Source organism: Zea mays, chromosome 5 (genome assembly GCF_902167145.1).
Source record: "Zea mays cultivar B73 chromosome 5, Zm-B73-REFERENCE-NAM-5.0, whole genome shotgun sequence".
In the NCBI taxonomy this organism is placed as follows: domain Eukaryota; kingdom Viridiplantae; phylum Streptophyta; class Magnoliopsida; order Poales; family Poaceae; genus Zea; species Zea mays.
The window spans coordinates 165,896,233-165,908,579 of record NC_050100.1 but is presented as its reverse complement, the minus strand read 5'-3'; the positions used below and the strand labels follow the sequence as shown (position 1 = coordinate 165,908,579).

The window sequence follows — 12,347 nt, the reverse complement described above, 5'->3', positions numbered from 1 at the left end:
ACGCCGCATCGTTCGATTTCGTATCCTTTTCCTTTTTCCCTCTTTCTCTCTCTTGCAACAGGGACCGGGAAAGGGGGATACCCCGAAAAGGATCCTTCCCCGTGAAGGAACCAGGCTCCGAGCCTCCCTACTGATCAGAGGTTCGAAGGCTGGCCCCTCGGAAGGGTTCGACAGCCGCCTCAGATCGCGTGGGCCCTACACCCACTACTGGTCAGAGGTTCGAAGGTCGGCCCCTCGGAAGGGTTCAACGGCCGCCTCAGGCTACTCGGGCTCCGCGCCCAGTACTGATTAGGGGTTCGAAGGCTGGCCCCCAAAGGGTTCACAGCCGCCTCAGACGCCGAGCGAGGGATGACCATGGGTACGTTCGATACATAACCAAGGCTCGGGCTGCGCTCCCGAGGTACCCTAGGACATTTCCGAGACCAGCTGGAACGATCTTGTAACGGAATCCCATCAGAGGGAGGCATCGAGCCCTCGGACCCCGTCGCCAGGGGACCGGGACCGGCAGATCACCCGCAAGTACTTTTGGGAGTGCCTCTGGGCCCCTAGCCGACCCCCAACGAACGGGGCACGGACGTCCACTCGGATTACCCGCTTGTAGCTCACCGGAGACACCATGTTCGGCGCCCATCAAGGGCAACATGGCGCTTTCCCCCCTCCTCCTTGCGGAAAGGCGACGCAGGGGCGTATGTAAAAAAGTCGAGTCTGTCCCTGATCGCCCTCTCGCCCTGTGCAGAGGCTCGGGGGCTGCTCTCGCAAATCCGGCTCCGGCCGAACCGTTGACAGTGTCAACATACCAGCCCGAGAACTTGGGACCCGACCGTACACCCGGGCTACGGCCAGCTCGCATAAGGGACGACCAGACCAGCCGAAGCATTACGCGAGGCATTAAGACCTCGGAGGAGTGAAACCACTCCTCCGAGGCCTCGGGGGCTACACCCGGCGGGTGCGCTCGCGCGCACCCACCGGAACAAAATGCAACCAAGAAAGGCTGGTCCCCTTGCAAAAAAGTGCGACGAAAGCCTCCAAGCGAGTGCTAACACTCCCTTCGAGGCTCAGGGGCTACTGTCGGGGACCATAATTAGGGGTACCCTCAAGGCTCCTAATTCTCAGCTGGTAACCCCCATCAGCATAAAGCTGCAAAGGCCTGATGGGTGCGATTAAGTCAGGGATCAGTCCATTCGAGGGACTCGATCACGCCTCGCCCGAGCCTAGCCTCGGACAAGGGCAGCCGACCCCGGAGGATCTCCGTCTCGCCCGAGGCCCCCCTCCAGCGGCAAACATATTTCCGGCTCGCCCGAGGCCCTGTCTTCGCCAAAAAGCAACCCTGACCAAATCGCCGCACCGACCGACCAAATCGCAGGAGCATTTAATGCAAAGGTGGCCTGACACCTTTATCCTGACGCGCGCCCCCCAGCTGACAGAGCCGAAGTGACCGCCATCACTTCGCCGCTCCACTGACCGGCCTGACAGAAAGACAGCGCCGCCTGCGCCGCTCCGACTGCGGTGCCACTTGACAGAGTGAGGCTGACAGGCAGTCAGGCCCGGCCGCAGGCACCATAGGAAGCCCCGCTTCGCCCGACCCAGGGCTCGGACTCGGGCTAAGCCCCGGAAGACGGCGAACTCCGCTCCGCCCGACCCAGGGCTCGGACTCGGGCTAAGCCCCGGAAGACCCTGGCCTCAGCCGACGGTCTCCGCCTCGCCCGACCCGGGGGCTCGGACTCGACCTCGGCCACGGAAGACAGACTCGACCTCGGCTTCGGAGGAGCTTCCACATCGCCCAACCTAGGGCGCAGACCAGCCACGTCGACAGGAGGCGCCATCATCACCCTACCCCGAGCTGACTCGGGCCACGGGGGACAAGACCGGCGTCCCATCTGGCTCGCTCCGCCAGATAGGCAATGATGGCGCCCCGCATACTCTGTGACGACGGCGGCTCTCAGCCCCCTTACGGAAGCAAGAGGACGTCAGCAAGGACTCAACAGCTCCGACAGTTGTCCCTCCGCCAGGCTCCATCGCTCCTCCGACGGCCACGACATCACACCAGCTGGGTGCCAAAATCTCTCCGGCTGCCACAACGGCATGTACTTAGGGCGCTAGCTCTCCTCCGCTAGACACGTAGCACTCTGCTGCGCCCCCATTGTACACCTGGATCCTCTCCTTACGCCTATAAAAGGAAGGACCAGGGCCCTCTTAGAAGGGGTTGGCCGCGCGGGGACGAGGACGAGACAGGCGCTCGCGTGAGGCCGCTCGCTCCCTCTCCCGCGTGGACGCTTGTAACCCCCTACTGCAAGCGCACCCGACCTGGGCGCGAGACAAACACGAAGGCCGCGGGATTTCCACCTCTCTCACGCCCATCTCCGGCCACATCACTTCCCCCCTTCACGCTCGGCCTCGCGTCGACCCATCTGGGCTGGGGCACGCGGCGACATTCACTCGTCAGCTTAGGGACCCCCCGGTCTCGAAACACCGACAAGTAGTAACTAACGCTACACTATTCGCCTGATTGGTTTCGTGTGCACCCTAAGCTGGACTCTCCGGATGCGTTGACTAAGCGACAGCCTCTGTTTGGTTACATGTGTTCACGGAGACAAAGCTGCACCGGCAGCTACATGCGCAAGCTAGAATCGACTTCTCTCACTGCATGCGCAGATACGTAGACGACATCCTGTTTCCAGCGCGCCTAGCTCGCACGGGCTCGGCTACGTGCGTCCACCCAACCAATCAGACGTTATATGTGTGTTTCTATCTACATTTATGATAGAAAAACATCTACTACATCTCTCTTCAAGCCCATCTGCTACTCTTGCACAACACAAATTAGTAGATAAGTATCACTGAGATTCTTGAATTATATTTTTGGATGGAGAGAGTAGTATTTAAAGAAGAGCCTTGCATGCAATTTCTTTTGTTTGAATAATGTTTTCAACTTAAATTCATTTTTTGCATGTGTGGCATTTATTCTCTGTAATATTTTTTCCATGGATCTAACTTGTGAGTCATTTTCATAAACCAACGCCAAGGATAAATCCATATTTCTTACTTGTAAACCTCGAACAAACACAACTAGCAGGAGGTGCTTGGACGCGGTCCAGAGCGCTGCACCGCGCTATCCATCGTCAAGTAGTGGGACTTATGTTAGTCGCCAACGTCAGTGACTCCTAAGTTGTTCTAGGCACCGCATCTGATGACGACTCCATCACGCCGTCCAGCTCATCGTCCACCTGAAGCCCAACCTGCCACGTAAGACGCTACTGACCGGCCATGAATTCTTGTGCGTTGGGACAACGACCGTTGCTGACGTTGTGTGAGTGTTCTCGAACATGATGTATGCGGAGGAGTAGTGCATCCGTGGTGCAATGGTCAGGTGTACTACCTCGCTGATGAGTCCGGGAGTGCACTTCGTCTGGTAGCCCAACCAAGAGTCGTCGGGACTCACCATGTCGCGCGCGTTCGACGACTACTATATCAAGAACTGTGGCGTCATCTCGGCGCCGGAGGGAACGCAGAAGAGGATCGACAGCAATGACCAGTTTGTCATCATCGCTACCGTCAGAGTAGCTTTTGTGCCGGCCCGACTTTAATTCTTTTCGCAAACACACACTTGCTCTTTTAAGCAAGCGTGTATGGTGGTGCATGTCTGATGACTGACGATATACGAGGAAACTTCTTCCGGCAGGTGTGGGACGTGATCTCCAACGACGAGGCTATGCAAATCGTGATATATATTGAAGTCTGCATGGTACTGATGGTTGCAATGTAGTAGTGATACAAATAGATTAAAATAATAAAAATTTATGTACAGCAAGGATCACAAATGGATTATGAAACATTTTCCCATAAGAGTATAACATATTTTACATATAAATTATCATGGTATTATATATTCGTTGCAAAGCACGGACACTCATCTAGTAATCTATACTATACTTAAAGCACCAGTTTCAACGATCGTAATGCGTCATAATTTTACAAAAAGGTCACTATTCTTCTTCTAATCAACCCGTCGAGCATCTCACACGCCTGCGTCACCGTTTTACAAAAACACCCCTCCATCCCCGCCGACCCACGCGCCATTCCCGCCGACCCCGCAACCCGACCCCGCATCCGCCATCCTTGCCGACCCCGCAGCCGCCATCCCCACGCCGTCTCCACCCCCATCAGGTACCCCCCCCCGCCCCGCCTCGCTCGTCGCCATGGAGTTTCATCGCCTCGCTCGCGTCGCCAACTGCGTCCGCTCGAACCGCGTCTTTACATGCCATGCCCACCATCCTCGCTCGGTCCAACCACGTATCTACATGTCGCCTCTGACATCCACGCCCATGCTCCGTGCAGCGCTTGACGCGCCCGCTCCAACCGCGTCTATGCATGCCGCGACTGCCATCCTCGCCACCCGCATGCCTCATCTGCATCCTTCGTTTATCGTACTTATCTGCGGTATCCCTTCCCTAATCTTTCAGTCTGCGCTCACTCTGCCCCACGATCCGCTTCTCCCCCGCGCCCCTCGGCAAGCTCACAGTCCAGGATCCGATTCTCGCGTCGCCCTCCCGCCTAGGGATGGCAACGGTGATTTCCCCGTCGGGGAATGGGTTCCCATCCCCGTCTTTGTGGGGAGGAAAATTCCCCGTCCCCGTCCCCGCGAACGCTCACGGGGGAACTTTTTCTCCCATCCCCGTCCCCGTCGGGGAATTTATCCCCGTGGGGAACCCCGCGAGAAATCTATCCCCACTAAAAGTACAATATTTAAATATAAATTTAAATTAATTGTATCAAAATAATACAGATTTAACAAACAAGATTGAAAATTACAAGAGACATCTACTTTAGAGTTTAGTTTGCTATTTTATAACCTGTCATATATTGAGTTTTTACTATAATTCTAACAAATAAATTGACTAACTTGAATAAAAAAGTTCCGTGGGGCGGGTACACGGGGAACGGGGACGGGGGACGGTTCCCCGTCCCCGTCCCCGCGAACCCGACGGGGATAAAATTTCCCCCATTTAGATCCCCGCGGGGACTAAATTAGTCCCATACCCGTCCCCTAATAGGGGAATTCCCCGCGAGGAATCGGAGATCGGGTCCCCATTGCCATCTCTACTCCCGCCGCGCCCCTCGGCATCTCAACTACCTCGTGATGCCTCCCCCACCCCCGATCTATAAACCAGCCGCTCGCCACTCCTCCCGTATGCTCACCTCGACGTCCACGATCTGCTTCTCCCCCGCGCCCCTCGGCAAGCTCGCAGTCCAGGATCCGCCTCTCGCGCGCCCCCGCCGACGCACACAGCTCGCAGACGGCGCCCCCCATATCCACTTCTTGCTGGCCGCTCAGATCCTCTGTATCCCTCCTCTTGCTGCAGATGATATGCTAGAGCGTCAGCAAGGCGGACTCTCCATCCCTCCAGAGAGGGAGGGAGGCAGCAGCCAATGCCCAGCACGTACCAATCTGCGTGACAGGAGGTGTCCGGACTGCGTACCCACGGGCGAGCAGGATTTTGACGATCCACGACCCGATGAAGTCGCCGGCGTCGGTGACGCACAAGGCGGCGGTGGCCATCGTGCGCTGACGCCCAGTCCCTTCTTCCTCTCGGGGCGGTGGTGCCGCCAGGCGAATGGATTCGTCCGAGAGCGAGCAAATAGGGGTAAGCATTTATCAAGCGGAAGTGGGAAGAAATGGTACAGTGTAGTGGAGGAAATGACACAGGACACAAGCGGAAGCTGGCATCTCAAGGCGGTCGCACTCGCACAGTTAGCAATGCACTCCCCTAATTTCTGCCCTTTTATGGTTTCACGATTATCTGAATATGGAGTTCAAGGATTGATCTTTTCTGAGTTCTTTGTTGCCATATTTTCTGTCCATGTAATAAGGTTGTGGCTAAAATATTGTGTCAATCGGGCTTGTGTGTTGCAGTTCTATTCTTGCGTAGTGCAGCTCCGAAGTCGCTGCTACCAGGTGCCCCCGTGCCTATCAAGTATCAACACTGCTTATCAACGGGCTATACCCTTGTATGGTGGACATTCACGAAGAGCAAGGTAGGGTTGTTGAAACAAGGATAGGATTTTCATGGCATGATTACTACTGCAAGAAGGATGAAATACTTTGGTTACAAATGTGTAGCTCCAGCACCGTTGCTGTTCTGGTCTCGACCGTGGAGATGGAACTATGATTAAAAGAAAAGAGAACACTACGGAAGGAACCTACTGATGCTCAGTGTACTGCGACTTTCCCACGATGCTCATGATGTCGAAGTCTGCAGTTGCTAGACTGGCCCGAGTAATTGCTAAGTTTTGTAGAAAATGTTTAGGCCCATTTTTGAACGCATGAATTTCGTATAGACTGTATTTCACACGAAATACACAGGAACAAACATTTTTCCTGCCTTCCAAACAGGCTGTTAGGATTAGTTGAAGTTCCAGTTTGATCATAGGCACCTAGGTCGATGCTCTTTAGTAAGATGTAAGTAATCTGTCTTCTGGCCAGGTTGAGCAAGGCTTAGCTGCAGTGTATCAGTGTGGTACAACTGATGTATTTATACTGTACAACCTAATGAGACTGTATGGATTAGAGCTATAAGAACCTGCACAGATATTTCACAATAAACTCTTAGGTTATATATTGCTCGAGACTTGTGAATACTTTGTTATTGCTTCCTGGTTCAAAGCCATGATGCAAGGTACACGCGCGTACTTATGACTTCTCATATAAGACGGGATGTCAAGACTCTGATCTTTTTGGAGACATCATAACCTATTTGTTTAGCTTTAATCCGTTCTAGTTTGTACTAATTATACAGTGATTTATCCTAATCGTATCCGTCAAGACCGTGACAAATTATTTTGTTCAGAAAACCGTAGCGAGCACGGGTATTTGACTAGTAAACAAATAAAGAAGGGGGTCATGAGCATCAGATTAATCCGATGGTACCCTGCATACGAATGGACTTATCCCGTGGGTTTTCGACCCAGCGAGGGCTTGGGCAGGTTTACACAGTAGTTTATCGTGTACTCTTTTTTACCTTGGTAGTTCCTAATCTGAACCAACATGCTACCGTTGGATACGTAACTGACACCAATGTATTTTTCAATGATCGTGAGCAGTAAAGATATCATAGACTGTGCAAAGATAGTTATGTGAGAAAGATGTTTTTTTAAGAAAAAAAACTTTTGTTCTGCCGTATTCCCTTTGTAAATATATGTAACTATATACTGAATTCAAAAAAAGACCAATATTGTCAGTATAATAAATACTAAGAGAATCTTTTGGCGTCGACACATTGCAAAGAAACATTTAAATCCTTACCCTAGCCACTATTAACTTCCCTAAACTGTCACTTATTCCAAGTCTAAAAAAGCTATTAACCTCAATTCAACAGAATAAATGAATACCAGCAGTAACAAAAACCTAGATGATGCGTTGCAAAAAAGACAACAAGGCACATCAGTCGACGACCGAAACTAGAACTACATCTGAATAGGTGTCTAATCTACAATTACTCAATTAGTAACCATTTTTGCTGCCTGCAAAAATAATGATCAAGGACAGGAACCCTCATAATTTGTATCCAGGCTTCTCTTGTAATCCCGCACTGAACCAATTGATGAGCCTCTATGCCAACTTCAAAATAATCTTAGAGCCACCGAACAACACTCCCAAAAGACGCGCAACAGCTATGGTGCCCCTCATTTTGAAGGTGCGCCAGCAGCTGCTGTGCGGCTACCACGACCACCAGCATATCCAGCATGGTCAACCCTCTGGTAGCCAACATCAGCTCCACGTAATGAGCCACCTCTGCCACCACTTCTGACCCCGTAATCAGACCTGTAACTAAATTCACCCCTCCCGTAGCCCCTTCCTCCACCGTAGTTACCACGCCCTCTGGTACCTTCACTTCTGAAACTGTTGCCCCTGCCTGGTGCGAACCTGCCGCCTCTGCTGGAGCCTACAAGAAAGGAGGAGGGTTGAATTGGAAGTCATTTAACAAAGTCTAATAAGAAGTAGCATGTATAAGAAACAGATACCAACCACTCGAATATATTGCCATAATAACCACTCGATGAGATTTAGAGGGAGAAAATTTGGGTGTACGAGTGAGATCCTTCAAATAAAATTTTGCAGCTTAAGCACTTACAAATTATGCTCTCATGTTATACCCGACAAAATCTAGCTCCATGCAATCATGCTCTTGTTAGCAAGGTAGCACTAAAAAGTGGAGTCTAGTTTGATTACTTCCCTAGATCAAATATATTCTTGTGTATTTATATAACATAAGAGAATTTGGGCAATTTGCTACTCTAATCATGGATCTACAGATAACCTGAATTCGGATTGGTTCATCCATCTCCATTCTCTTATGATCCATAAGCTAAAATGCAGAATCCCCACTGATTTAATGTTAGCCATACTGGTACCAGGATACATCAACAACAACAAAGCCTTTTAGTCTCGAAGCAAGTTGGGGTAGTCTAGAGTTGAAACCCAACATAAACCACAAAGGTTCAGGTGTCAAAATGCATACAGAGCAAATAATATACATACAAGACAAACAGCTATGAAAAAATTATCCACTTGAGCCTTTTTCTTTTCGAACAAGATTGTGGCAACTATCATAATACCATTCTGAGGGGACTTCAGGCAGTCCAACGCAAGATGGATGAGATGACCTTGTACCAGGATGAGTCATCATACTGGTACCAGGATGAATCATCATATTCATTTGACTCAACAATATAATTGTCACAGACACTGCATAAGTATTAGGTATTAATTTGTATATAAACTGACCTCGTGAACCAGGTGCTCTCTTTTCCTCAACGTAACATTGACGACCGCCAATTGCTACAGGGGAAGCCTGTAAATCAAAAGCACAACCAGTTAAAATTGGATAATCAATCACCAAAAGTACTTTTAGAAATTCACCTCTGGTAGGCACTACATAACGATACCAATAAACAGAAACAGACTGGGTCACTGGGCATTTCATTCATTATACATTTTACATTTAGACCTTATCAGTACTATACTAGATCTCAACATATATTTGAATAGCTAAGGTATATAAAGTAAATCAGTACTGTACTAGATCTCAACATATGTGTAAACCACAGGCAACCAAACGTGGGCTTATCCATCTACATATATTTGCATGTCTGTAACCCAGAAAATTCTGCACAAACTATTTCCTCAAAGAACTGCCATTTCCTATAAAGGACCAGGTCCAAGCAATTTATTCAACAATGTTAAAAGGATTTTTTTTACTTAAAAATAAGTTGACCATCTAGAAGGCATTAAAAAAGGGTCAATGTCCAGATCGAAAAGGGCAGACACAGTGCAGGAGGCTCTACATGAGTGAGGTCTGGGGAAGAGATAAACTGAGGCAAGCCTTTCCCCCGCAAATGCGGAGAGGTTGCTTTGAACCAGCGACCTGGTGACTCAGTGAGACACTCTCACCGATACACCAGACCTGCCCTTTAATGTCCAGAATAATCAACACAAAAACCATGGTTATTTACAAGACAATTCACACTCATATTGACATAAAATTACCTAATTAATCTACAGGAACACTGGTAGAATTAGTAAACCAGATAATGCTCATACTGTTGTATTGCAATTAGAAATAAAATGAACAAGCTAACAGCAAAGAAAAAAACTGAGTTGGTCACATTGACAAAAATTACCTCTATAGCACTCTGGACAGAAGTAGAATCCTCGAATTCAACGAATCCATAACAGAACCCTTGAATCTACATTTACATGTGAAAACATTGATGTTAAACTTTGAAGTTATACAAGCAAAAAGAATCTCTCAAGGCCAGTACAAGGGGGGAAAAGGTACCTTATTGCTTCTGACTTGAATGCCATTTTGCTTAATGGTACCAAACTTCTTGAACTCATCCTCCAGTTGAGTTTCAGTGGCATTTAAAGGTAAATTCCTCACATATATTGCATGTGCATCAACTTAAAGAAGAAGCAAAGTTAAGAGAGGCTAATGCAATGAAAAGGTCGAATTGAAATCTTAGATTTAAGAAACACCTTCAGGCTCTTGGATATTGATGTTCTCGGGGTTAGAACTGAAAGGCGGTACATCTGTGACAGGAGTAGCAGGAGGAGGAGACTGCTTCTCTAGTTTGGGTGGTGAAGGCCTAGTAGGAGGCGCAGGAGCAGGCAATGGAACTTCTTTCATGATTTTGACCTACAACAATGAGAAATTGTAATACTTTGTTAATAAATAATGCAGAAAAAGTGGAAAAAAACCTTAATGTTCCACAGTTGTAGAAATAAATCGCCTTCTACCAAACAGGCAACAGGCTATTCAGTTAGTTCAAAGCAAAGAAATACCATATCCACAAGCATAACAATTTTTGCACTACAGTTCCTTGCCATCCTCTTTGAAATTACATGTTAGTAAAGGCATACATCACGCTCATGAACATCACATCAATTCTCTCCCAGAGTGATCAGAGTCCAGGATAATGCTTCCAGATTAGCGGAGTTCATATGTACCAACAGATTTTGGAATTAACCAGCATTTATCTTTGAACCGTGGACATGCAAAGAAAATTTGCAGGTCGTATAGGATAAAGTTATAAACAAGATGACTAAAATTGTATCATCCATGAACAGGCTAAATGCATAAGCAGCAAATGAGTGCAAAACATGAAGAATTTGCTCTAAACCTACAATTGAGGCGTATGACTTCTTTGGTGCCTCCTCCTGCAACACTGAGGCAACTGTAGTTGCCACCACAGGTGCCACATTGTTTGGAACTTCATTTATCACTTCAGCAACAGGCTGTTCCTCATCCACTACTTCCTCTTGCGGCGGATTGTAAACCTCAGCCTCGTCCTCTTCAGGTTGAGGCAGTGATCGGTCCACAACATGATGTTCCTGCTGTGGCACGGCACCTAAAACAGTGAAAGAATAGTGTTGTTACCATCCGTCTCATGAAAAACACGACTGAACTGAAGGCTCTGCTTTCACACCATGATCATCAGGAGTGGCAGGCTCCACAGCAGGAGTAGCTGTGCCGTTGGCAAGTGGAGCAGCCACAGGCGGGACTACAGCAACCGCCTCTGGCTGCGCCTCAACGGCGGTAGAGGCAGGGATGTCCCCGACGAAGCGGAAGATGTCGTTGAGCACGAAGTAGCCCATCTCCTGCGGCGCGAGGAAGAAGGATTGCGAGAACTCGCGGCGCACTCCATCACGGCCGGTGAGGTGACCTGTGACGAGCACAGCGACGCCGCCGCCTAAAGACTCCTGCGAGTCCACCGTCCTGATCTCCGCTTTGGACACGTCCATCTCCATTATCTTCTCGCTGATCGCCTGCGTAGGCGCAGCAGGCCCCAAAACTTCTCAGCATCGCGATCGAAATAAAACTAAAGCGCAAGATCTGGGTGCGCGGGAGCGGTGGCTCACCTCCATGGTGGTGACCGAGTCCATGCCGGCGGCTCCGGCGGCGGATGCGGGGCGAGCGAGGCGGCTGGCCTCCTGGTAGAAGCGGTACACCAGATCCGGCGACTGGTGCAGCACGAGGTAGTACTGCTGCACGAACGCGTTGCCCACCTGCGCTCGCACAGAGACACTAGATCAGCTTCCGGAACACGGCAAGAATCCCGCTGAAATCTCGGCCAGAGAACGGCGATGCTGCTTACCATTTGCGCAGACGGCGGCGCCTCGGAGGCGGGGGCGACAGGCTGCGGCGCGGCCATGGAGACGCTGGATCGGGGGACGTGGGGAGACCTCTGGTTTTGAGGAGAAGCGGCGGCGGGTGCGGCGCGCGGCTCCCGTGCGGCGGCGTGTGGCGCGCTTGAGGTCTGGTGGCGAAGGAGATGGAGGCGGAGGCGAGTGCGCAGGTAGGGCAGCTGGGGCTTATGCGTACGGCGGATCTGGAGCCGTGATCTGATGGTCTCTCGTCTGGGAACCTGAGGTCTTTTCTGTTTATTCCGTGGATGGGAGGAAATTTAGTCAGATTTAAATAGTTGACATGCTTCAATTTTATCTAATCTACATAGATTAACACGATTCAATCTTATCTAATCTACATGGATTAACACGATTCAATCTTATCTAATCCATATAGATTAACATCAAAACTAACAAGTCCAGGTGTGAAAGAAACTTAAATACCACGCTAGCAGTAGCTGGACGCCTAATTCACCCAAAAAAAGGTCACCAACGATGTACACGGCGAGCGTTAACAACGAAGATTTACATGATAAGAGCATCTCCAACAATGCCTCAAACTAGTGCTTTAAATTGAAATATGGGACTCTACACAGGAAAAACTACTCCAACAATGTCCTATTTCATAATTTTTTGTCAAAAAACTATAGGGCACCCTCTCAAG

General features: G+C 49.6%; 2 protein-coding genes across 4 annotated transcripts; one reads left to right on the top strand and one right to left on the bottom strand.

Moving 5' to 3' along the window:
* Positions 1–5,108: 5,108 nt before the first annotated feature.
* Positions 5,109–6,618, top strand: LOC100193814 (uncharacterized). 3 transcript variants are annotated; one of them, XM_035967713.1, is made up of 3 exons: positions 5,109–5,642; positions 5,912–6,033; positions 6,119–6,618. In XM_035967713.1, the coding sequence occupies exons 1-3, from the start codon at positions 5,138–5,140 to the stop codon at positions 6,203–6,205; spliced, it is 714 nt and encodes a 237-aa protein (XP_035823606.1). In that variant the 5' UTR covers positions 5,109–5,137; the 3' UTR covers positions 6,206–6,618. The 3 variants fall into 3 exon arrangements, with proteins under 3 accessions (XP_035823606.1, XP_020408668.1, NP_001132369.1); XM_020553079.1 differs by having other exon boundaries at positions 5,109–5,748; positions 5,912–6,618; NM_001138897.1 differs by having other exon boundaries at positions 5,211–6,033; positions 6,119–6,570.
* A 595-nt stretch (positions 6,619–7,213) lies between these two features.
* Positions 7,214–11,912, bottom strand: LOC100216804 (RNA-binding protein-like protein). The gene is made up of 9 exons (NM_001143203.2): positions 11,653–11,912; positions 11,417–11,563; positions 10,984–11,323; positions 10,682–10,905; positions 10,034–10,193; positions 9,837–9,958; positions 9,679–9,744; positions 8,783–8,849; positions 7,214–7,940 (listed from the first exon to the last, which is right to left on the bottom strand). Exons 1-9 carry the CDS (start codon positions 11,707–11,709, stop codon positions 7,681–7,683), a joined length of 1,443 nt encoding a protein of 480 aa, NP_001136675.1. The 5' UTR covers positions 11,710–11,912; the 3' UTR covers positions 7,214–7,680.
* Between the last annotated feature and the right edge of the window lie 435 nt (positions 11,913–12,347).